General features: G+C 51.7%; 1 protein-coding gene across 1 annotated transcript; it reads left to right on the top strand.

The window, feature by feature from the left end:
• Positions 1-259: 259 nt before the first annotated feature.
• Positions 260-2,485, top strand: IRF2BPL (interferon regulatory factor 2 binding protein like; the record flags this gene model as incomplete). The annotated part of the gene is made up of 1 exon (XM_079537849.1): positions 260-2,485. One exon carries the CDS (start codon positions 260-262, stop codon positions 2,483-2,485), a length of 2,226 nt encoding a protein of 741 aa, XP_079393975.1.
• Between the last annotated feature and the right edge of the window lie 18,507 nt (positions 2,486-20,992).

Here is a 20,992-nt window from a genome sequence, read left to right as displayed (position 1 = left end):
AGAGAGCGCCGGGAAACAGACGCGGCGAGAAGGCGACCCCCGCCCAGCCCCCCGCGGCAGCGGCAGACGCCGATCCCCTCCCCGCCGGGGCAGCAGCGCCGGGAGCGGGCGGCGGCGGCCGTCCCCGGCTAACAGCGGGCGAGCCCCGGCCGCGAGCGGCGCCCGGAGCGGGTTCGGACGTTCCTTCCAGCTCCGGCCCGCGGGGGAAGAGCGAGGCGGCCCCGACAGCGGCGGCGTCGGCTCCCCGGCCAGCGGCACCATGTCCGCCGCGCAGGTGTCGTCGTCCCGGCGGCAGTCGTGCTACTTGTGCGACCTGCCCCGCATGCCCTGGGCCATGATCTGGGACTTCACGGAGCCCGTCTGCCGCGGCTGCGTCAACTACGAGGGCGCCGACCGTATCGAGTTCGTTATAGAGACGGCGCGGCAGCTGAAGCGGGCGCACGGCTGCTTCCAGGACGGCCGCTCCCCGGGCCCCCCGCCGCCCGTCGGCGTCAAGGCGGTGCCGCTCTCGGCCAAGGAGGCGGCGGCGGCGGCGGCGGCGGCCCAGCAGCAACTCAACCATGTGGACGCGTCCTCCAAGGCGGCCTCGGGGCTCTCCCAGTCCGGCCTGGAACGCTACGGGCTGAGCGCGGCGGCGGCCGAGCAGCGCGGCCGCTTCGAGTACCCGCCTCCTCCGGGCAGCCTGGGCGGCGGCCACGGCGCCCGCCTGCCCAACGGGCTCGGGGGGCCCAACGGCTTCCCCAAGGCTCCCGAGGATGGCCCGCCGGAGCTCAACCGCCAGAGCCCCAACTCCTCTTCGTCCTCCTCCTCCTCCCGCCGCGGCGCGCACGGCGGGCTGGTGTCCGGCCTGCCCCCGGGGGCGGCGGGCGCACAGCTCAACGTTCCCCCCAACCTGCTGCCGCAGACCCTGCTCAACGGGCCTGCCGCCTCCGGCGTGGCGCTGCCTCCGCCGCACGGGGGCCTGAGCGGCCGCGGCGGCGGCCCCCCGGCGCCCTCCGCCTCTTCCCAGGGGGGCGCGTGCGGCGGCGGCGGCGGCGGCGCCGGGGGAGGCGGCGGCCCGGCCGCGGAGGGCTGCGGCAAGCGGCCGGGATCGGTGTCCAGCAGCGACCAGGAGCGCGAGCTGAAGGAGAAGCAGCGCAACGCCGAGGCGCTGGCTGAGCTGAGCGAGAGCCTGCGGAACCGGGCCGAGGAGTGGGCCAGCAAACCCAAGATCGTGCGGGACACACTGCTGACGCTGGCCGGCTGCACGCCCTATGAGGTGCGCTTCAAGAAGGATCACGCCCTGCTCGGCCGCGTCTTCGCCTTCGACGCCGTCTCCAAGCCGGGCATGGACTATGAGCTGAAGCTCTTCATCGAGTACCCCAGCGGCTCTGGCACAGTCTTCTCCAGCGCCTCCGGCGTGGCCAAGCAGATGTACCAGGACTGCATGAAGGACTTCGGCCGCGGCCTCTCCTCGGGCTTCAAGTACCTGGAGTACGAGAAGAAGCACGGCTCCGGCGACTGGCGGTTGCTGGGGGACCTGCTGCCCGAGTCTGTGCGCTTTTTCAAAGAGCTGGTGGGCGCTGACATGCTGCCGCAGCCCTACCTGGACGCCAGCTGCCCCATGCTGCCCACGGCGCTGGTGAGCCTCCCGCGGCCCGGGGCCGGCGCCGGCGGGACGCAGGGCGCGGCCGCAGCCTCCCGGGGCCCGGGCGGCGGCGGCGGCAGCGGGAGCGGGGCCATGCGCAAGAGGAAGGCGTCCCCCGAGCCCTCGGACTCGGCCGAGGGGGCCCTGAAGCTGAGCGACGAGCAACAGCGGCAGCAGTGGATGGCCAGTCAGAGCGAAGCGCTCAAGCTCACCATGTCGGCCGGGGGCTTTGGGGCGGTGCACGGTGGGGGCCCCCCGCCGCCGCCACCGCCGCCCCTCGGGCCCCACTCCAACAGGACCACGCCGCCCGAGTCCGCCCCCCAGAACGGACAGTCCCCCATGGCCGCGCTCATGTCGGTGGCCGACACGTTGGGCAATGCCCACTCGCCCAAGGATGGCAGCTCGGTGCACTCCACCACCTCTACCCGCAGGAACAGCAGCAGCCCCGTGTCGCCGGCCTCCGTACCGGGCCAGCGCCGCCTGGCCTCCCGCAACGGGGACATGAACCTGCAAGTGGCCCCTCCTCCCCCCAGCGCCCACCCCGCCATGGACCAAGTGCACCCCCAAAACATTCCGGACTCCCCCATGGCCAACAGCGGGCCCCTGTGCTGCACCATTTGCCACGAACGCTTGGAGGACACCCACTTTGTTCAGTGCCCCTCGGTGCCCAGCCACAAGTTCTGCTTCCCCTGTTCCAGAGAGAGCATCAAGGCCCAGGGGGCGACCGGCGAGGTCTACTGCCCCAGCGGAGAGAAATGCCCCCTCGTAGGTTCCAATGTGCCTTGGGCGTTTATGCAGGGCGAGATCGCTACCATCCTAGCCGGGGACGTTAAAGTGAAAAAGGAGAGAGACCCTTGAGTAGGAAATCCCATCCCTTCAGGCTCCTGAAGATGTAGAATTGTGAATATAACGAACTGCAAAAGTTAGTCTTATGTATAGACATTATTTTCGTCGTATGTTTCTATATTTTGAAACAAAGGTATGTACTCTTCTTCATTTGAAGGATAGAGCTGGTTTTTGTTAAACAGAATATAATATTGTTTGGTTACTACATAATACCTGTTCTCATTTCTTTGGCAGTGTGTTGGCTAGGTACCAAGTTAATAGCCCTTAGCGATTACCTGCTGCTGGTGTGTATTTTTGTAAATGTATGCACTTCTCTGACAGAAAGAAGAAAAACAACAAAAAAAAAATTTTTTTTTTTTTTTTTTTTTGCCAAGGCCAGTGTTGATGCCTAAAAAATTGCTACGAAAAATGGTGACAGCTTCTGTTTTATGAGCCCTGAGTGTTAGTCCTTCACTTTCTTTTTTCTGTTTTTGTTTTTTTGTTTGCAAACGGTGGGGTGGCTCTGGGGGGAGGGCGTTTTTTTGTTGCAAGTTTGTAAGGAAAATGTTTCAGTTTGTTTCTATTGATCTGAACGTTTTTAATCTTCATGTGTTTTTTGTTTTTGCTTTTATTGATGCACGGATGCTTTTGAACAGTAGAGCAAAATGCTGTACATGAAAACATGCTCTGTTTGTCCTTTATACATTTCTGTAGTTAACAGAACACTGTAATGTGCCTTGGAGCTTAGTAAATTGTAATAAATTCAATTGATATTAATACTCCTCGAGTAGCGAGTGGCGTTCTTCAGAGCTCAGGCAGTGCGCGTGCCGTGCCGTGTGTGCCCAGTTAAAAGTCTCCATGATGGGAGAGCTGCAGATGGCCGCGCTGGCGGTGCTGCTGTGCACACACTTTCACACACACGCCGGGAGATGATGATGGTGATGGTGGTGATGTTGGCGGTGTTATCGAATTCATCTGAATCTTGGCACCGTGCCTATTTACATTTCACCTTTAACGTTGCAGGAATATGTTGCTGACTAAGCATTTTCTATTTACTGTTTCTGCATCTCATTTCCTCCTCCCTGCTCCCCCCACCCCCAGCTCTCCAGCTGCAAGCCTTGTTTGCAATACAGGATGCATCCATTGCCCGTGCAATTTAGGAAGGCGTCAGACTTGAAAGGAAGCTTTCTTTCACAAAAGCAGCGGCATCACGTGCTCCACACTTCGGGCTGTTTTTAAAAGTCATGGCAGTTTGGCGGTCGCCGTGGGCTCTCGGTGGAGCAGGGCTGTGGCACGGCACCACAGGGGCGGTGGGAGTGCACGGTCCTGTGGCTGGTGCTGCAGCTGGGGGCTGCCACCCCCCCTGGGCAAGGGCTTTTGCTAGTGGAGTTGGTGACGTGAGCCGTGCTGTGGTGTTTTCGGGTGAGGAAGCTTCCCTTGAAGTGCTGGATTGAACTGCTTTCCTTCTGGCAAGGATCGCATGCAATTCTTTGTATAATTAACTATTTTATGTGACTTTGACATTTTATGGAGACTGCAATACCTACTAGGTGATCAGCAGGCAAAGCAAATACACGGGCCTTCACACTAGCTAGAAAACGCAAACAAACCTAATGTGAACTTTGTCCTTTCCAGCGAGGCAAATGGAGGAGAGAGAAAAACCCGAACCAAAACCTGAGCAGCCCTGCAGTTTGACCAACAGAACACAGAGACCTTCCAACTGCAATAGTGTCAGAGGTGATGAGCTCTGAGTTTTATTTTATTGTTAAGGATTCCTCTTCCTACAAAACAAAACAAAAACCCCACCACAATTACATGCAGAGATTCTTTTCAAACGTCTGGATGGCATTCGGTATCCAGTTGCTCTTTGTAAGACGTTTTTCACATGTGTTCCTGGTGGAAAGTGTAACTGTGATGGCAGAAGCCTTGAGAGAGACTGTGCTTAGTGTGCATGCACATACACCTTTGCTCTCTCCTGTGGATACCTACTCCTGCTATTTTGTATACTGGCGGTGATATCTTGAGATTCATTCTTTGGCATCGCAGCATTTGTGACTTCAGACTCAGAACTGTATACATATATATTATTATTTTTCTGCAGTTTCATACACTGATGCTTCCAAATGTCAAAACCTGCAGTTGTTATGTAGCACATTCAGTGAATAACACAAAGAAAGAATCTTTTGAGTTAATTATTGGATGCAACAGGCATATTTTTTAGAATATGGATTTGTACTGATTTTATTGTAAATTCTTTTAAAACTTGCAGTTACCACATGGCGGTATGTATCCAAAGCAAGAGACAGGGGGCTTAGAGTTGTGGGTTAATGACTGACAGAGAAAAGAAGCATACGCAGGGAACAAGTTGAAGTTTAAACTTAACCAGGAGAGAAGTAATATTTGTGCATGAATTGCAGCTGGCAGTAAAAGAAGTACAGCTATTTGACACTTAGCTATGTCCTAGAAGGATGAATTCCCAGATTTATGGAGATATGCTCTCGTGATCTTGAAATCAGTCACTGGTGGTTGGGGTTGTGAAGAGCTTCATGTGGTGGATTTCTTGAACTGAGGAGCATTCTTGGAAAGCTGTTTTCAGCCCCAATTTTCAAAATGTAGGTCCGTTTACAAGGCCCCTCCGTTTGATTTATAACAGGCAAAGGAAGGGGAAGGGGCAGTGGACAGAGGTGGAAAATAAGCTTGAAGCAAATTGTAATACTACAGTTAATTAAAGTTAACGATCGCTCCAGGACATTTGTTGTATGGAGGTTTTTTGGAACCACGTGACCTTTTCCTTCACTCTGGCTCATTAAGCAGCCAGTCGTGGCACATTAGCCAGCGTTTCTTTGAACCCACTCCATAGGTGTTTCACATTCTGAAGATGCCCACAGCTGACGAACAGGCTGTGGCCATGTTTTGAGGAGGGGAAAGGGGAGCTGCCGCATGGGGCTCATGGCCAGAGCTTCAGCAGATGTCTGAGTTTTGCAGCAGTGCTTCCACGCTCCCCTCCCCCTCTTATTTTGCAGTTATTTAAGGTAAAGCTAAATGTTTGCTCAAATACATCGTGTACAAAATTTATTTGTCCAGGTGGTCATTTGTTGTGCTCTCATTCCTTCTCGCAATGGGGAAGTATTTAAATGGTTTATTTTCCCAAGGTGTTTTTTTTTTTTTTTTTTTTTTTTTTTCCAGTGAGTTTATTCTTGACATTACTTTTAATAGCCGTGTAGCCTTATTTTCTAAGAAATGGGCTAGAACACGTGTGGCACTGGGTGTTTGTTTTGTAAGTGTTGGCAGCTCTGTGCAAGTTGGAGATAGAAGTGTTTGTGCAGCAAGGAGATGTTATGTCCTTTTGGGGGAAATACTACACAGCTCCATCAGGAGCGTCCTTCAGTACAAACCTTGTTATCGTTTCTGTTTGCTTAGCAGAGCTGTGCATCTAAGCGTGCTCTTCCTCTCCCTTCCTTCAGCATTTGAGCTCCAAACTGGCCAGGACTGACATTGTTTTGAAGCTGTGATCTTTTCAAACAGGCTGGCTGCCAGCACAGCTCTGCAGTAGTCACTGGAAAAAGGGCTGTCTTTGCTTCTTTACGTTTCTTGAGAACCGAGTTTTTCTTCCCCTCAAGGGAATGGGCTTTGTCTCCTCCTAGCTCTCAGGTTCCCAGCTTACTATGCAGTAGTTGCTTTGCAGCTTTCCTCTCCTCTAGTTCTTGCCATTTTCTTTTTTTTTTGTGGTATGCAGCCATTCTCCATTCATAGCAGGATGGCTTGTGTTGTGCATTAGCAGCCTCTTTCTCTGCCAAAGTGACACATCCTGTAGATTTGTAGCAGAGCACTGAACTGTCACTGTAATGCTGACTCTTGTAGGGCTATTCTTGAAGCAGGACAGCTTCCCCCTTGGCATTCAGCCATCAGAATCCATTACAGCACGCATTTTCTACCCAAAACACAGTTCTGTACCTACATAGCTGTTCTCACACCCGTACCCGTGAAGATGCAGAGGACATGGTTATACCTTCTCGTGTAGAAGGAGACACAGCAGGAAACTGCTGCGTTTATTTTCACAGTATCTGGAAAGTGTGTACTGAGATGATGTTGTTTCAGTTTCTGCCTTAAAACCCGCAACGCAGACTGGGAACAGCAAAGCTCTGCTGAGGGCTAGCACAGGAGGAGCAGCAGATGATGTCTTTTCCCAGCTGCGTGCCTTTAAAGAAGAATTAGGTGCTGCAGGAGGCTGCTGCGTGGCTGCTCGGGGGCCAGCCTGCCTGGGGTCCGTGCGGGGCTCGCTCTGCTCCTGCAAACCGCTCCCTGACCCTGCACCGCTTCCAACTGCTGACAGCGAACGCGCTGCCTGTCAGCCATTCGGGGAACTGCAGAGAGGAGAAGCATGAGGGAGCCGGCAGCCATGTGGATGTGGGGAGGATGCTTGTCACCGGCCTGTGTGGCCGGCACGGTCCCCAGCTGGTCAGACAGGCTGGGCCACTCGGGGCTGGGGGGTTCAGCCCCACTGCCGTGCTAGGCTATGTCTTGCCGGTGGTGGTGGGCCTGCTGGCAAGGCTGCCCCCGGCACAGGACCCCCCTGCACGCCTGCAGATGGCCGGGATCGCATTCCCCCGCTGCCGGGCACCCAGCCTTCCCATGCGCCCTTGTAGGGTTATTTGGATAAGGTGGGAGCAGGGCTGGAGGTGAGGAAGGTCAAGCTTCTTAGGTTTCAGCTGATTTGGCATCTGCTCACAGCTCTTCCCCCTGGAGCCCGGCACAGCCGTGTGTGCTCACTGCTGCTTTTGTGACCCTTTGCAGAGAAATCTCAAAGACGCAAACTGCTGCCGGCCATGAAAAACAACGTACTCTCAGGAAAGCAAGGGGAAGGGGTTCCCACACCGATTGACAACGGGAAGACTGCGGGCTTTCCCCACGGAGAACCATAACGAGGCCGGCCGCTCTCGCTCAGGCTGGCACCGTTCCCTCGGCACGCACCGGCTGAGCGCTGCCCTGTGCCTGCTCTGTTCGGGAGGGCTCATTTTTTTGCCAGCGCGGAGGCCCCCCACTTCGTTCCACACCCTGTGAGCGAGGGCTGGGGCTGGCAACGTGACCGCAGCGCCGGCTGGGGCCGAACCCGACTGTGCGGGGCCGGGAAGCGTGTGAGCGGCGATCCCCGCCCGGCCGGCTGCCTCCACGCTGAGGCTGGGAATGGGGACACGAAACATGTCTGTGCAGCTTCAAGGAGCCGAGCAGAATTCCCTGCTGTCATCATCCTCCTCCCCTCCCTCCCTGCGGGCTGCCAGCAGGGAGGGCCGATCACAGCCCCGCTATTGTTCAAGTAACCTACAAATGGATTTGCATGGAGGCAGGTTGGGAGGGGCGGAGGGGTGGGATTTATTAGCAGCGGCTAAATTCGTCGGGATTACTATTAGGCCGAGAGCTTTTCAATGGGCACGATCCCTGGGCGAGCGGTGCGGTGGCGGGGAGGCGCTGGAAAGCTCCTTTTCTGTAGATGGGCAAAGGGGCGTCCGGTGGGAGCCAAGGGGAGGCAGGCAGGGCACAGCTGGCGGCGGGCGCTTCACCTCGGCACAGGCTGTAACCTCCATTCCGAGCACGCAGCTCCTGGCAGCGTCGCTCATACCAAAGCCTTGACTCAGAGTTATCTGCATGCTGGGTAATGAGCAGCGTCACCAGAGGAATGTGCAGAGAAAGCAGCCATGCTGCTGCAAGCCTCCGCTCGCTCCTCGGGCGAACTGCCGATTTAGCAGCCTGCCTCTGCGTGACCGGTTGGAGGTGGGGGCTTCAGTCTGGGGGGGTGGCCCTGAGTGCGCTTTGAAGCCAAAACAGGGTTTTGCCCTTCCGTGAGTAAGTGCTTTGTATGCAAGGCCGGACAGGACTTTGCTAACCTTAATTGAGGACTGCGCCAAGTAAAGGGCGAAGTCATTCCTCCAGTCGCTGGGTGAGTTTATCCATGTTCCACATGGGCAGGCTGCAGCGCTCAGCCAACTCACACAGCAGATGCCTATCTGAGGAAGGGGGGGAGTGCCTGACTGCTGCTCTCCCTTCCACTGGATTAAAAGCGAGTTGTAATAATGGCTGCGTACGGCTGAACTCAAAAGCACTTGCACCATGCAGGCGTTTGGGAACAACAGCTTCCAGAGCCAGGCGCTCTCTGTAGCCTGTGTCCTTCGCTCTGATGGCTCTGAGGCTCTGGGCTGTTGCTGTTCTTGCTGATGCAACACAGCGAGGGCTGGGGTGAAGGAGAGTGCATACCTGTGTGTCAGAGGTAGGAGCTCCCCTTTGGCGATGATGGAAAGCACAGCAAATTCAAATCAAAGATGAGAGGGGGTTGCTTTGAATTGCTGTACTCCAGATGTATCTGAGGCAATCTCCCTCTTCACAGCACATATCGCTGTAGCAAGACCAAAGATCACAGCGTAGCCCAGGTTTTCATTTGAACATGTCCAGGCTCGTGCACAGTTGAGGTAAGGACAATGTGCTTTTGTAGATTTGATTTATGTCAGAGCTAGGGGCAGAACCAGGGAGGGAGGGGGAAGCCTGAATATCTGGTCTGCTAGTGAAAAGTACAGGCCTCTGAGTAAGACAGTGCAGCTCATCTGAGTTAGCTGGATGTGCTAGACTTTCTCCTAGAACTCTCTTCCCCAGCATCTGTAACTTATTCCTGTAAAATGAAAAAAAGAATGCATAAAATATCTAGGTTTAAAGCATTTGAAAGAGCTCTCATCTTCCTACAGGAGTAAAGTTTTGAATATTTTCTATACCTTGCTCAGTGTTGTTGATGTGTTTTACTGTTACATGCAAAGATAATTCCTCCACAAAGAATTCAGACTGCACTGATAAGAAAGGCCAGTTGGTGCATCTTTTTTATCCCACCTCCTTCAGTGAAAGATTATTTCTAGTATCTTATCAGAAAGAAGCAGCCTTTCAAACGCCGTACCTTGGTAAGTATGCACACTCCATTTTGGCAAACATTTGTTGTGGTTTTGAGAGGTTGTTCTCCCCTCCTCCTCCTGCTTGCTTTCAGCTCTTCTCCAGCTCATCCAGCTACGCTCACTCAGCTGTGCTCATTGCATCACTCGTGCTGGAAGGGAGGCAGTAAGAGGTGGAACTGTCAGGATGGCATCAGTTGGGGATCCACGAACATAGAGTCGTGTTGTGCTAACATGGCCCTGCAACCTATGATAGATTCATGAGTCAGCATCCTGGATAGGTGCCTTGTGGGACAGCTAGTTAGCTGTATCAGGAAACGATGCAGAAATTATCCTGTTTTTGTGCTCCTGTTTTTCCTCATGCTAGAAGAGACAACAGCACTTCTTGAGAACTGCACTGCACATGCTTAGGACAAAGAGCAGCTCCTTTTGCCTTTTTTGCATGATTAGTTGCAGCTCTCTGCCTAGATCTTCCTTGTTCTGTTGGTATGATTTTCACAGCAGTGTGTTGTGCATATTTTGCAAGTTCCAGCTTGAAACTTCCTCCTAGCAGAAGGCTGTGTCATTTAAAGGAACCCCACCCTGCTCTCCCTTGAAGATGTGCAATCCCAGGCTATGTCTGAGCATGCCTGGGGAGGCAGGTGCAGCCAGGCTGGATCCTCAAGATGACCTCCAAATAAACGCTGCTTAAACAAATTGGACTAATAAGAACATTCAAAATTCAAGTAATAATCAAGACAGTTTCTGCTCTGTAGTCTTCACTTCGTGCTTCTCCCATTCCCTCTTCCTCGGATTTGTAGCCCAGGATATATGCCACAGCCACGTTGCTATGGAAATTAATTACAACATAACTTCAAAGAACTGGTTAGCAATAGCATTAGATAATATGTAGCACCTTTATTGACAGCAAACATCAGATTGATGTTGCTTTTAAAAATGCGAGCATTGAAAGTATTGGTCCCCAGCAGCGCACACACAGTGGCCTTAGGGCCTTGTCTGGATGAGCTCTGCCATTTGGTGGCACCTATTTTGTGACCATGTAAACCTCTCAGAGATGTTCTGTTTTAGGATCCTCACATCTGCAGACTGATCCACAGCTTTCCTTTCTGTCTAAGAATGGCTGGGCCTGCAGTAGCTAATTCTACTAAGCTTCTTAAGCCTTTTTGGCTGTTGTTCTTTAAGGAAACCTGGCATCAGACTTCTCTTGATTTTTCACTAAAGTAAAGGTAGAGTTCCCGTACAGTTGGAAATGCTCTCAATTCCAGCTTTTACCCCTCAGTCTCCACTCAGAAGCCACTTTCTGTGGCTGCCTGATCCAGAAAGCTGCTGTGTTGAATAGAGACCTCCGCCCATGGCTCAAATGGCACACGACAGGGATATGCTTCAGTGAGCAATCCCTTCATGTGCACAAGTTTGCGTGCCAGCTACATATTGCTAAAATTTCCCTGCTCTCAGGAGGACCTTCTGCAAGCTGATGCAGGACTAGAGTGTTCTTCTAATGTTTTTTTGGCAAGCTTCAAATCTTCCTTGCTTTTTGGAGCAGAATGCTCCTATTGGTCACACAAATTAATTCCTTTCACCTCTGTTTCTTCCACCATTTCCTGCAGAGGAGTGCCCAGAATGGTGATCGGTTCTGGCTCCAGCAGCAGACCCTGTGGATGTCCCTCCATCTCATCTCTGAGAACAGAATTAGTGATGTTCCCTGGCTGTTTGGTTGCTACAAATGAGCACATTCCCCCTGAATGCAAGTGAGCCCAGATGCAGTGTCTGCACTCCTGGAGTCAGTCTCAGCATGGCCAGAGCAAGAGCCAAGCAGCTCCACAATTTGTGCTGCACACATAGGCCCCTCTCAGTGGGGAGCTGCTCCGCATTGCAATTCTCACCCCCTGCACCGGCAGCAGTGTCCAGACACGCAGACAAACTTTTGAGGGTGACTGTTTTTAGCTCCATCAGTGCAGGGCTAAGCCTGCCCAAACTGCCTTCTACCAGCCCAGCAACAGTCCCAGCCCACGTGTCAGCAAATGCTATGGGAATCTCTTCTGCTGAGGTGAAGGCTGCAGTTCCTGGTGCTTTTGTTGACTCTGCAGGAGGAGTGTCTGGTCTGCTGCTGTGGGGTTTTTTCTGTTTTTTTTTTTTCTCTTTTTTTTTTCCCCACCAGCAAACAAACAGCATCTCCATCTTTCCTCCTCACAGCAGAAGATTCCATTGAGATATATCTAACTATTGGTTTTGTCATTATCTTTTATGTATCTGCCCCAGTTTTCTCTTAGAAATTCAGTCCGTTTGCCCGTCAGTGTGCTTTGTGGTGCACAAGCTTCTGGTTTACTTTCCCCAAGAATTATTCTCTTTCAGCATTCCAAATTATTTGAGACAGCAGTTCATCCTCCTTTGAGCACCTGGCTAGAGGGGGATGACCTGAAGGGTCCTGTCTGCTACAACAAGACAAACCGCACAAGCTTACCTATTCCATTTGCTGCTACTACTAAGTCCTTTCTGTAATTCCTCTGACTCCTTTCTTGCTGGGCTTGATAATCTCACAGAGCTGGTTTACTCCATGTCTACAGGTCCTTAAAGGGGCAGGTTAGACTTAGCACTGTTTGCAAATAATCAAGGAAGATTTGTATATGGTATAGAAGCGTACAATCTCCTACAAAAACACTTTTTTCCTGTTTAGAAATTTGCGAGGTTAAAGTAGATACGTGTGAAGAACAAACTCTGAAAGGCTCTGAGTGCTCTCCGCATGTAGTTGTTTAAGTGGAAGCGTGGTAGATGTTAGGATTAGCGTGAAGTACACCATACCTGGGACAGAGGAACCACTGTGATGTTTTACTTCCGCAGCTTGAAATACGTATTACTTACAGATGTTCTTACATTCTTAGCCCTTATGGCTTTCCAGTGCCTCTTGACAAACTCCTGAGCTTACAGAGGTGGTGCTGACTAGCTGCAGTATTTCTTTTCCTAACATAAATAAAGCTGTTGAGTGTGGCAAGGGATAGTTTCTGTCGGGAGAGATCAAGAAATGGAAATGTTCCTCTTCTGGGATGTGTGTCAAGGTGTTCCACAGACCCTTAGCTTAAAATAGAGGATGAAGTAAGAACAAATGCCAGAGGCAAAGGCAAGAAAGGAAAAGTAGGCAAGCTCAATCCTTCAGCAGGTGGGCAGGAAAATGTGAGTGAGACATGCAGACTTTTCTGGTTTTAAATGCTTGAGAGCTGCTCAGAAACTGTTGTGATGGGGCCATTTATAAAGCCGGGCAGGCAAACAAGAGTCAAATGGTTGTGTAGTTATGAGCAGGAAAACTTTCCAGAGCAGCAAAGGCTGGGAATAACATAAGTAAGGTAGTTGGGCAATAGGTCATGGGGTGAAGAGTCCCTCGTAACCGGTTCATCCATGAGTAAGAAATAATGAGAAGTTCGTAAGTGAGAGACAGCAGATAATCAAAGGCAAGGTCGGCACAAGAATATGGCTCTTGAATGTTGACTTTGCAAATATCTCAGTGGTCATTATTGCTATTTTTCTTATCAGCCAAAGGTGTGCAATGTGGCAGGCAGTCTTTTTCAAAATGCTTACCATTTAAAAAAGCAAAGGAGAAAGAACAAAAGGAGATGTAGAAAAGTTGGAAAGTACTGTTTGAGCATGAGAACACAAAACAGTAGGTCTTGACACACAGCTGGTGAGAAACGAAAGGAGCCAGGGAGTAACAGGTCATATTTATGGCATACGCATTTCTCACACTGAGAAATTCCTCAGTATTTTGTCTAGTTTGAAAGAAACGCGTCCAGCTATTTGGGGGAAGACCTGGCAGTCACTGGGAGGCCTACTGCAAGCTACGTCTGTGAAAATCAGCACTTTGGGTCAGAAAGCCCACCCCAGAGTGAGTAACGAGTGGAAGCGCCTCGAGTGCAATGCAAAGCTTTCTGACACCCTTACAGGAACGGAAGGAATGTCCTTGTCCTGGTGAGCCACTCTCAGAAATGGAAATGATCCAAATCAAGAGGTTTGGAGGTAAGCTTGTGAGAACAGTTAGAGACGTGCAAAAACATCTCTGCACCACAGCAGAAGTAGCTACTGTTTATTTATTCCGTGGCTAAAGCACCTTAGTATGCATAAGGCTTTGTAGGCAAATGGGACAGGTCTGTGCCTGAGGAGTTTTGCCTTCTGAGCAAGACAGAGCACAACAAAGGGAGGCATAGCGAGGAAGTGTGTTGGTACGTGTGTGAGCGGCGCGTCCCTGACAGGCGGCAGCCACCGCCAGCAGAGGTCAGAGGCAGGGGTGTCACCAGGGCCCCCCCACGGCCGTCAGCTCGCCGTGAGCATCTGCCGCGCTGCCGTGCGGAGGGAAGCTCGCGTTCCATTACCCGCAGGGTGTGACGCGTCTGCTCACGGCTACAGTCCTGGAGGAGCAGCCTCCAGCCTCTGCAGACCGCGTTCCCACTGGCTTCTTTTACTGCAATAGCAGCCTCTTTTAGGAGCAATCTGCGTGCTTGTAAGCACAGAAAAGCAGCCGCATTGCACAGGCAGCAGCGGCAAAAAATTAAACGTTTGAATTCAAAAGTGAATTTGGGGGGCTTCTGTGTTGCAGTGCTTTAATACCCATGCACTCAGAGTGTGTAAATTCATTTGTGCGAATGACTTTGAAGCTGGATTCTAAACGTAAAAAAAAGGTGGAGCTGCACGTTTTGTTTGTTGCAAAACTCAGTTAGCTCCCAAACGTGGCACCAAGCCAGTATCAGTGGTGTGTGTGATCAGCCAGCACCTCAGTGCGACTGCAGGCGTCCGTCAGACAGACCTGTCGTTTTGAGTGATCAAAACCTTCATAGTTCCTAACCCAGTTGCAGATAATTTCAGAAGAAAATAATATTAATAGAATATGTTTTTGTTGCATATTACTTGCTCGATTCAAGCATTATGTATGCAAATCAGGTAATTTTGTACCTAATTGCCTGATTTGCATGCATAAATGTAGGTTGCACATATGCAAATGATTTTATTCAAATGTAGCTTATGCCTAATGTGTAGAGTGGCTGGAAATGTGAATCTGCGTCTGTTGGTTTGAAGCACTTGTAATTGTCACTTAATGAAAAATCAGGATTGGCCACTGCTTTTGGAGGTCAGCTGAAATGCAGTGAGCTCCAGGGGATGGCTTTGCAGGGGCAGTAACCCTGGAGCTGTGCACCTTCCTCGAGAAATTAGCAATCGTGTGAATGCCCAGAGAGATAAGTAAATAAGAAAGATCATCTTGCTTTAAATGCCAGCAGAAAATCACAGGAAAACGTGGCACTTGTCAAGTGGAAAAAGACAGTATCACTTAGAAAGAAATGTGGGTTTTGAAGCCTGAGGTGGTTTAGCAGACAATGAGACCTATGATGAAAAGTGTAAAAATATGGTACTAAATCTGAGTACGTTAAAAATTCAGAAAATGTCATGGCTAGGAAAGGAATGGGACTGACGGTTCTTGTGAATGAAGTTCTTTTACCTGGGCAAAGGACATAAAAGCTTGCTGCACCGTGTCACGTGCCTCACCTCTGATCAGGAAGGGACAGTGGATGTGGAGAGTTATTAGGAAAACTCGGGCTGCAGGGCCCACTTTGGTACGGGCCTCCTGTGCTGACCAGTGTGAGCTCAGCGCTGCTGTTCTCATAGCGAGGAGGAAGGGCAGGGCGCGTCCTTGAGGAGGGAACCCGAATCTCCCTACAGCACTTTTCACCAAGGTGTCAGCTGTAGGCTAATAACAGCAGCAGGCTGTTTTCTCCCCATTACTCAGAACTCCCCTGCAAATGTTATTTGCATACAGATGGGTGACAAATGCTCCTAAAATAAGCGTGTAGGAAAACTGGAAGCAATTTGGATGCAGCTATGGACATACGGTTCCAAATTCCCCTCTACGCTGATGTGAAGCACACGCAAGGTCAAGCTCCTTCCACACCCCATTCACACTGGTGAGGCCCATAGTAAGGTGTGCACATACATCAGAATTTGGCACAGAATGCTCTCTGTCCACTTGAGCAGGTTGGTTGCAGCTCTGCTGACATGGCTCTGGTATCAGATGGTCTCTAACCAATGTAGTTTCACTAGTAAGGATTTCTAGCGTGGTTGTGTTTACGACAGCAAGCCAGCTCTTGTCTTGGAGTAGGTTAGTTCACTTGAGAAAGGGAGACAAGCCGGAATAAATGCTGCTCTCCATGGGAAGATGCAGCTTCCAGCTGCAGGAGGGGAAGGTGAGGAGGGCTGCGTGCCCCCCCTGCATGGAGCTGGTGGCACAGGGGCCACGGCTCTGTCAATCTGCACCTGGGTGCCCGCCCTGCTGCTGTGCTCTGCGAGCTCTGCTGCGTCTGCAGCGCTCTGCTGCTTACCTGCCCTGCGGCGCTGCTCCCCAGCATGGATTTGACTCTCAGCTCTCGTTTTGCTCCCAGGAGTACAGAGCGGTTTTGATGTAAATGAGAATTAAACTCACCTTGTTGTTTTTTTTTGGTCTACTGTTCTATTACTGGGAGAGAACACGACTTGACTAACACCAAGTCTTGCCTCTTTGTTTGCATGCTAACCTCATCAGAGCACTACACGCAGAGCTCTGTGCAAAATAAATAGACCCAAACCCTGGGCTCACTCCCAACTTGCTACCTGAGTGTTTAGCTAAAGCACAACTTCTGTTACATTGAAGAGATGCTGTGTTATTTGACTAAGTGCTGTTATTTGTACTTATTTTTATTCCATCATAGAGTAAAGACACTTCCTATTTTCCAATTTTCCAGTAGGAGTGAAAAATGCTGCCTGATAGCTGTGGAGATTGAAGGTTTCTAGTTTTTCACAGAATGTGTGTAGCCTGGGTAGTACTCATTTCTTGTTCTACAGCTTCCCATTCCTCCCTGGCTTAGCGTGCCAGATCCATCCCTGAGCTCTTCTCAGAGCCCTTTATTCAGGTGTTCTCTGCAATTGGGGCGATTACTGCCCAGTGCAGAGGGCAGCAGCTCTGAGCAGTGGGAGTCACAAACCCATCTTGGCGGCACAGAGCTCCCATCAGCACAGGCATCAGGGTCTGGGGGACAGGGGGGATCTGTGTGTCATGTGTGGGGTGACGGGCACTATTGCTGTCCTCACAGCCGCAGCTCTGGGAAGGGAGGCACCGTGGCTGCACCAGGGCCTGACTCTCCTGCCACAATCGCAGAAGGGGAGAAGCATTTGCATTGTTCATCTTCTTACTGTCACTTTGGAGGTTACCTTCATTTCTTGACACAGATCCATACTGTATTTTTGCAGAGATATATTTTTCTCCCAGTTGCCCTTTTTCCTCTTTTTGTACTCCCTGGTTGGCAGTGAGAGTGGTCTGACAGATCTCTGTGTCTGATAAGAGAAATGATTGCCTAAGTGAGAATTGTTTCTGGAGTACATCCCTCCCCTTGGGTTAAATATAGGTTGCGGCATCCCAGCATAATGAAAAGATGGGGAAGCATTTACACGCTGCCATAGTTTACGCCGTGTAATAATTGAGTAAAACATTCACAATTGTAAAAATCATACCTATGAAGATGAGCTTAGTCACTTTCCTGTTAATGAGTCTATATTTTCAGTCAGCCTCTCCCTTACTGCATTCAGCACATGCACTAAAACGTATCCCAGCTAAACCCAATCCTTCAGCCTTTGTGTTTTATCGCCTTGTGATTTGCTGTTGGCTGCAGCAGCCTGGTTTATTATCATACGGTGTGCACTGCAGTACTCGCATAGCGCTGTGCTGCAGGATTGCTCAGCGCGCCGGACCAGGGATGTCCAATCCTTCTGACTGTAAAAAACGAAAGCAAATCTGGAGAGGTACTGCCACTGTGAAAAACTAGAGCTGTGTTGGAGTGTTGTCACAGAGTCACAACTCAGAACACATCGACAGTTGTCGTAAACTCTTCACTTTGTAACCTGAAATCATCTGCGATGCTGGGATAAAAGTCTTTACGTTCAGAAAGTGGCTGAAATTTGATCAGTAAAAATACAGCTTGAGAAACATTTCTAATTCCGACACAGTCTCCATGTCTTTTCTACGTACACACATGTATGCACATGCATTCCCAACCTGGCACAGAAGCCCACGAGCTCACACAGCCGCGAGCTCACACGTACCTTCGCAGGCACCTCACGCAGAACGTGTTCTGCAGCATGGGTGGCACACGGGGTATTTCTGAAGGCAGAACAAGAAGACTGCAAATCGACACTTCCACCCACTAATGAAAAAAAAGCCAAGAAAACCTCAGCAGAGATTGAGATTTATAATTAATGCTGAACAATTTTCATTGACAAAGCAAAACGAAGCAAGTGGAAGGCTGATTTAAATGCTGAATGATTAACGCGTGGCGAGGCGGCTGAGGAAAGAGACAAATTCAGGAGCAGCTATGGAAATTTATGTATGAGAGAGTCAGCACCATATTCTGATCTCAGTTACACAGTTGTAAATCTGTTATCTTAATGGAAGTGTTTGGCTTTTATATTTGCATACCGTAAGTGAAAATAGAATTTAACCCAGAGTGTGTTGGAGATTGTATATTTGCAGGACCAAAAGGGGAGAGGTGCAGATGTTTGCCTGCGATAAGCTGCAAATGCATGAGAGTTTTTGTATCTCAGTGAGGAACGGGGGGACCAGTGTGCGTGTGTGTGTGTATGCAAGTGTGTGTGTGTGTATGCAAGTGTGTGTGTGTATGCAAGTGTGTGCATGTGTGTGTGTGCGTGTATGTAAGTGTGCACATGTGTGTGAGTGCAAGTGTGTGTGTGTGTCCGTGCGTGCCAGCTGCGGGGCTGCTTGCCAGCCAGTGGGAGGGTGCGATCGTGTTTGTTCTTCGACTCCCCGGCCGAGTGAAAATGGCCCCTGGAAATGCCGCTTTAGATTAGAGAGCGACGGCTGGAGAGGTGGAGATTTCATTACCTTCCTCTTTGTGTGATGTTTTGAACTCGGTAATGTAAAAGCAGAGCTATAAATAATCCCGTCGCAGCTGCGGCGTCCTAGAGATTTATAGTGCCCGCTAATGCCGGAATCTTTGGGGTGTTTCGCTGCGTACAGCTAAATGAGGAATAATCACCCCTCAGACTGCCGGGCGCTGCGGCCCCACCTGTCCTTCCTCACGTGTCGGGCACAAATCCTCCCCCCTCCATCCCTCCTCCCTCTCCACCGCCCGCTCTGCCCCTGGGTTTCTGCGATGCCCGCGGCCGGGTGCCGGCTCTCCCATTTGCCCCCAGGGCTGCGGTCGACGTCCCCGCCCTCGCCTCCCGTGCTGGAGAGGATGCTGTGGAGGTCACAGCGTGCCGCGTGCGAGGTTTTGAGAAGCATGCGCTGTATTTTTAGCTGCTCCACATTCTCTCATGGCTGGGTTATGGAGCTGAGCGGCGTTCTGCCGTAAGGATGTGCCCAGAATACCAGGCAGCCTCCAAAATGTATTGTGCCGCAGAGCCCTGACTCGGTGCCACTCCGTGGCTTTCCCGTGTAGCTTCCATGCTAGGAAGAGACAAAAAATGGTTCCTCGTGCTCCGGGTGCTGCCATCATGTATGAGGAGCCCCGCTGTGGGGAAGGGAAGGCAGCGGCACCGGGGCTGGCCGGCCTGAAGCCTGAGTGGTGAGGCCGCCCTCGAATTTCTTCTTGGATGCTGCTCTCCGGTTTTGCCTAACAGGCAGGGATCGGCACACGCTGCGTTTCACGAGTGTGCTTCCCAAGCGCGTTTTCAGCCCCTCTCCAAGCAGCGCTTTGCGGCGGCAATCGCGCTTCCCTGCTGCCGGGCCGTGGCACAGGGCGGCATTTGAGGCAGGGCGTGGGGCGAGCGCCGGCGCTGGGTCACCGTGCCGGAGGCAGCCGGGCAGCTGCGCCCTCGGCGAGGGGTGGGAGTGCTAAGGATGCCGGCTCCTGTCAATGCACCGAGTTGAAGTGACGCCCGTGGGTCCTCACCCGGCTGTGCAGGTGCACCTGCGGGCTTGAAGCGTTGCTTTCTGCATTCACTCTCACTCGAATTCTGAGAGTCAGCATATTCGCAAAATAAATTTTTGCACGTGAAAGCCGCGATTAACCTGACAATCGAAATCCTGTGGAAAGCCACTGGACCGAAAGGGGATAGAGCAGGAGTTCTAGCCGGGGAGAGACGGCACACGCCGCACAATTTGGTAGAAAGGGGCACGGGACGGACTGGGGGGATGGAGGGAGGGCACTGCCCGGCTGCTCGAAGGGTGCTGCGGACGCCGAGTAGCCTCTTGGGCGCCGGCTGCGTCTGACTCCCCGAGGAAAGGGCTTTCTCCGCCGGCGCCCGGAGGAGAACGTACGGCAGCGGCAGAAGCCCGGGGGCAGCCCCCGCCCGCCCGAGCGACGAGCGAGGCTCCGCGCTGCCCCCTTGCTGCTGGAAGAAATAGAGCGGGCTGCCGGGTGCTTCTCGGGATGGGAGCTTGACTAATGTCCTCTCGTTTGGGGGAAAGTCGGAGACCTCGCGCAAGAATGTCTGTCTCATTGCTGTGGTATCCGGAATAATAAATACAGCCATTACAGCTGTAATGCCGAGCATTTGTCTGAGCTGTGGCGTTCTCGGAAGCGCGCCAACAAGAGGCGAGCTCTGGAGGCGAGGTTTGCAGGCAGATGCAATCTCTGCCTTTGGCTTTTAATTCTTGCACAACACAGAGAGCTTTTACACAAGCTCTCCCTTGCAAGCTTACTCTCCTTGCATGCTTAGGTCACTGTAGGTGCAAAACTGTGCTGCTTTAGCAGTGCTAGCAAGCGAGGCTATATAACGGCAATGATATTTCTGTTCCAAAGCGGCTGTGCAGAATGCAGCACACACACAGCTTGGAGAAGCTCTGCGGTACAGGATGTGCCACATTTCAGTTTTATGTTATTCACTGTAAGCTTTCCTTGGATCAGCAGCTCTCACAAGCTGCTGCTGCCATAGAGGAACCTACTTGAAATTATGTCAGTGGATCACAGCTCAGCTCCCACTCGGTTTGTTGGTTGCATTCTCTTCTGAAAGAAATAATCGAATCAGATTTTGAATCCCTCCTTGTCTGCAAAGGCATGGGACTATGAATGGGATACAGAGAACCAGCTCTCCTCTGTCCAGTCATGAATGGTCGCCAGGTCAGGCCTGAGCCATGCTGGCAGGAGGCGGCGGTGTGGGAAGCCTGCCCTGCCATTATCTGTTCAGTAGTCAAGCAGCAGATTTAATTCTCTGAGGATCTCAAGCCTATAATAACATCTCAATGGGAATGAAAGCTCTGACCCAGAAGGCAGTGCACGTTCTGCCTGTGCTCTGTTGCCGTGACTGAGCGTGGGTGTACACTGCAGGGGCCCTGGCACTGTTGGAGCCCTGCTGGCATGCCAACCCCCCTGGTCCTGCTGCAGCCCCGGGCGGTGCAGGACACATTGGTCCTGCTAGGGGAGAGCAGAAGAACCAGCTGGGTGTCTCTGGCACACATAATCTGCAGGAAAAAATACATGTTTTCAGAGAATCATAGAATTATGGAGACAAGTCTGTTCAATCATGTCTGAAGGGAGCTTTCCTCAATGCAGTGAGGAAAACCTGCCACCCTGACCCTGTGGTGCTGCCATCTCATGCCAGTCCCTGCCCCATGCATGGAGCCCTCAGTGTGCAGTTCCCCCACCAGTGG

This window comes from Tetrao urogallus (genome assembly GCF_951394365.1).
Source record: "Tetrao urogallus genome assembly, chromosome: 6".
Lineage (NCBI taxonomy): Eukaryota > Metazoa > Chordata > Aves > Galliformes > Phasianidae > Tetrao > Tetrao urogallus.
Note: the sequence above shows the minus strand (reverse complement) of the source record. Positions and strands in the feature narration are given on the sequence as shown.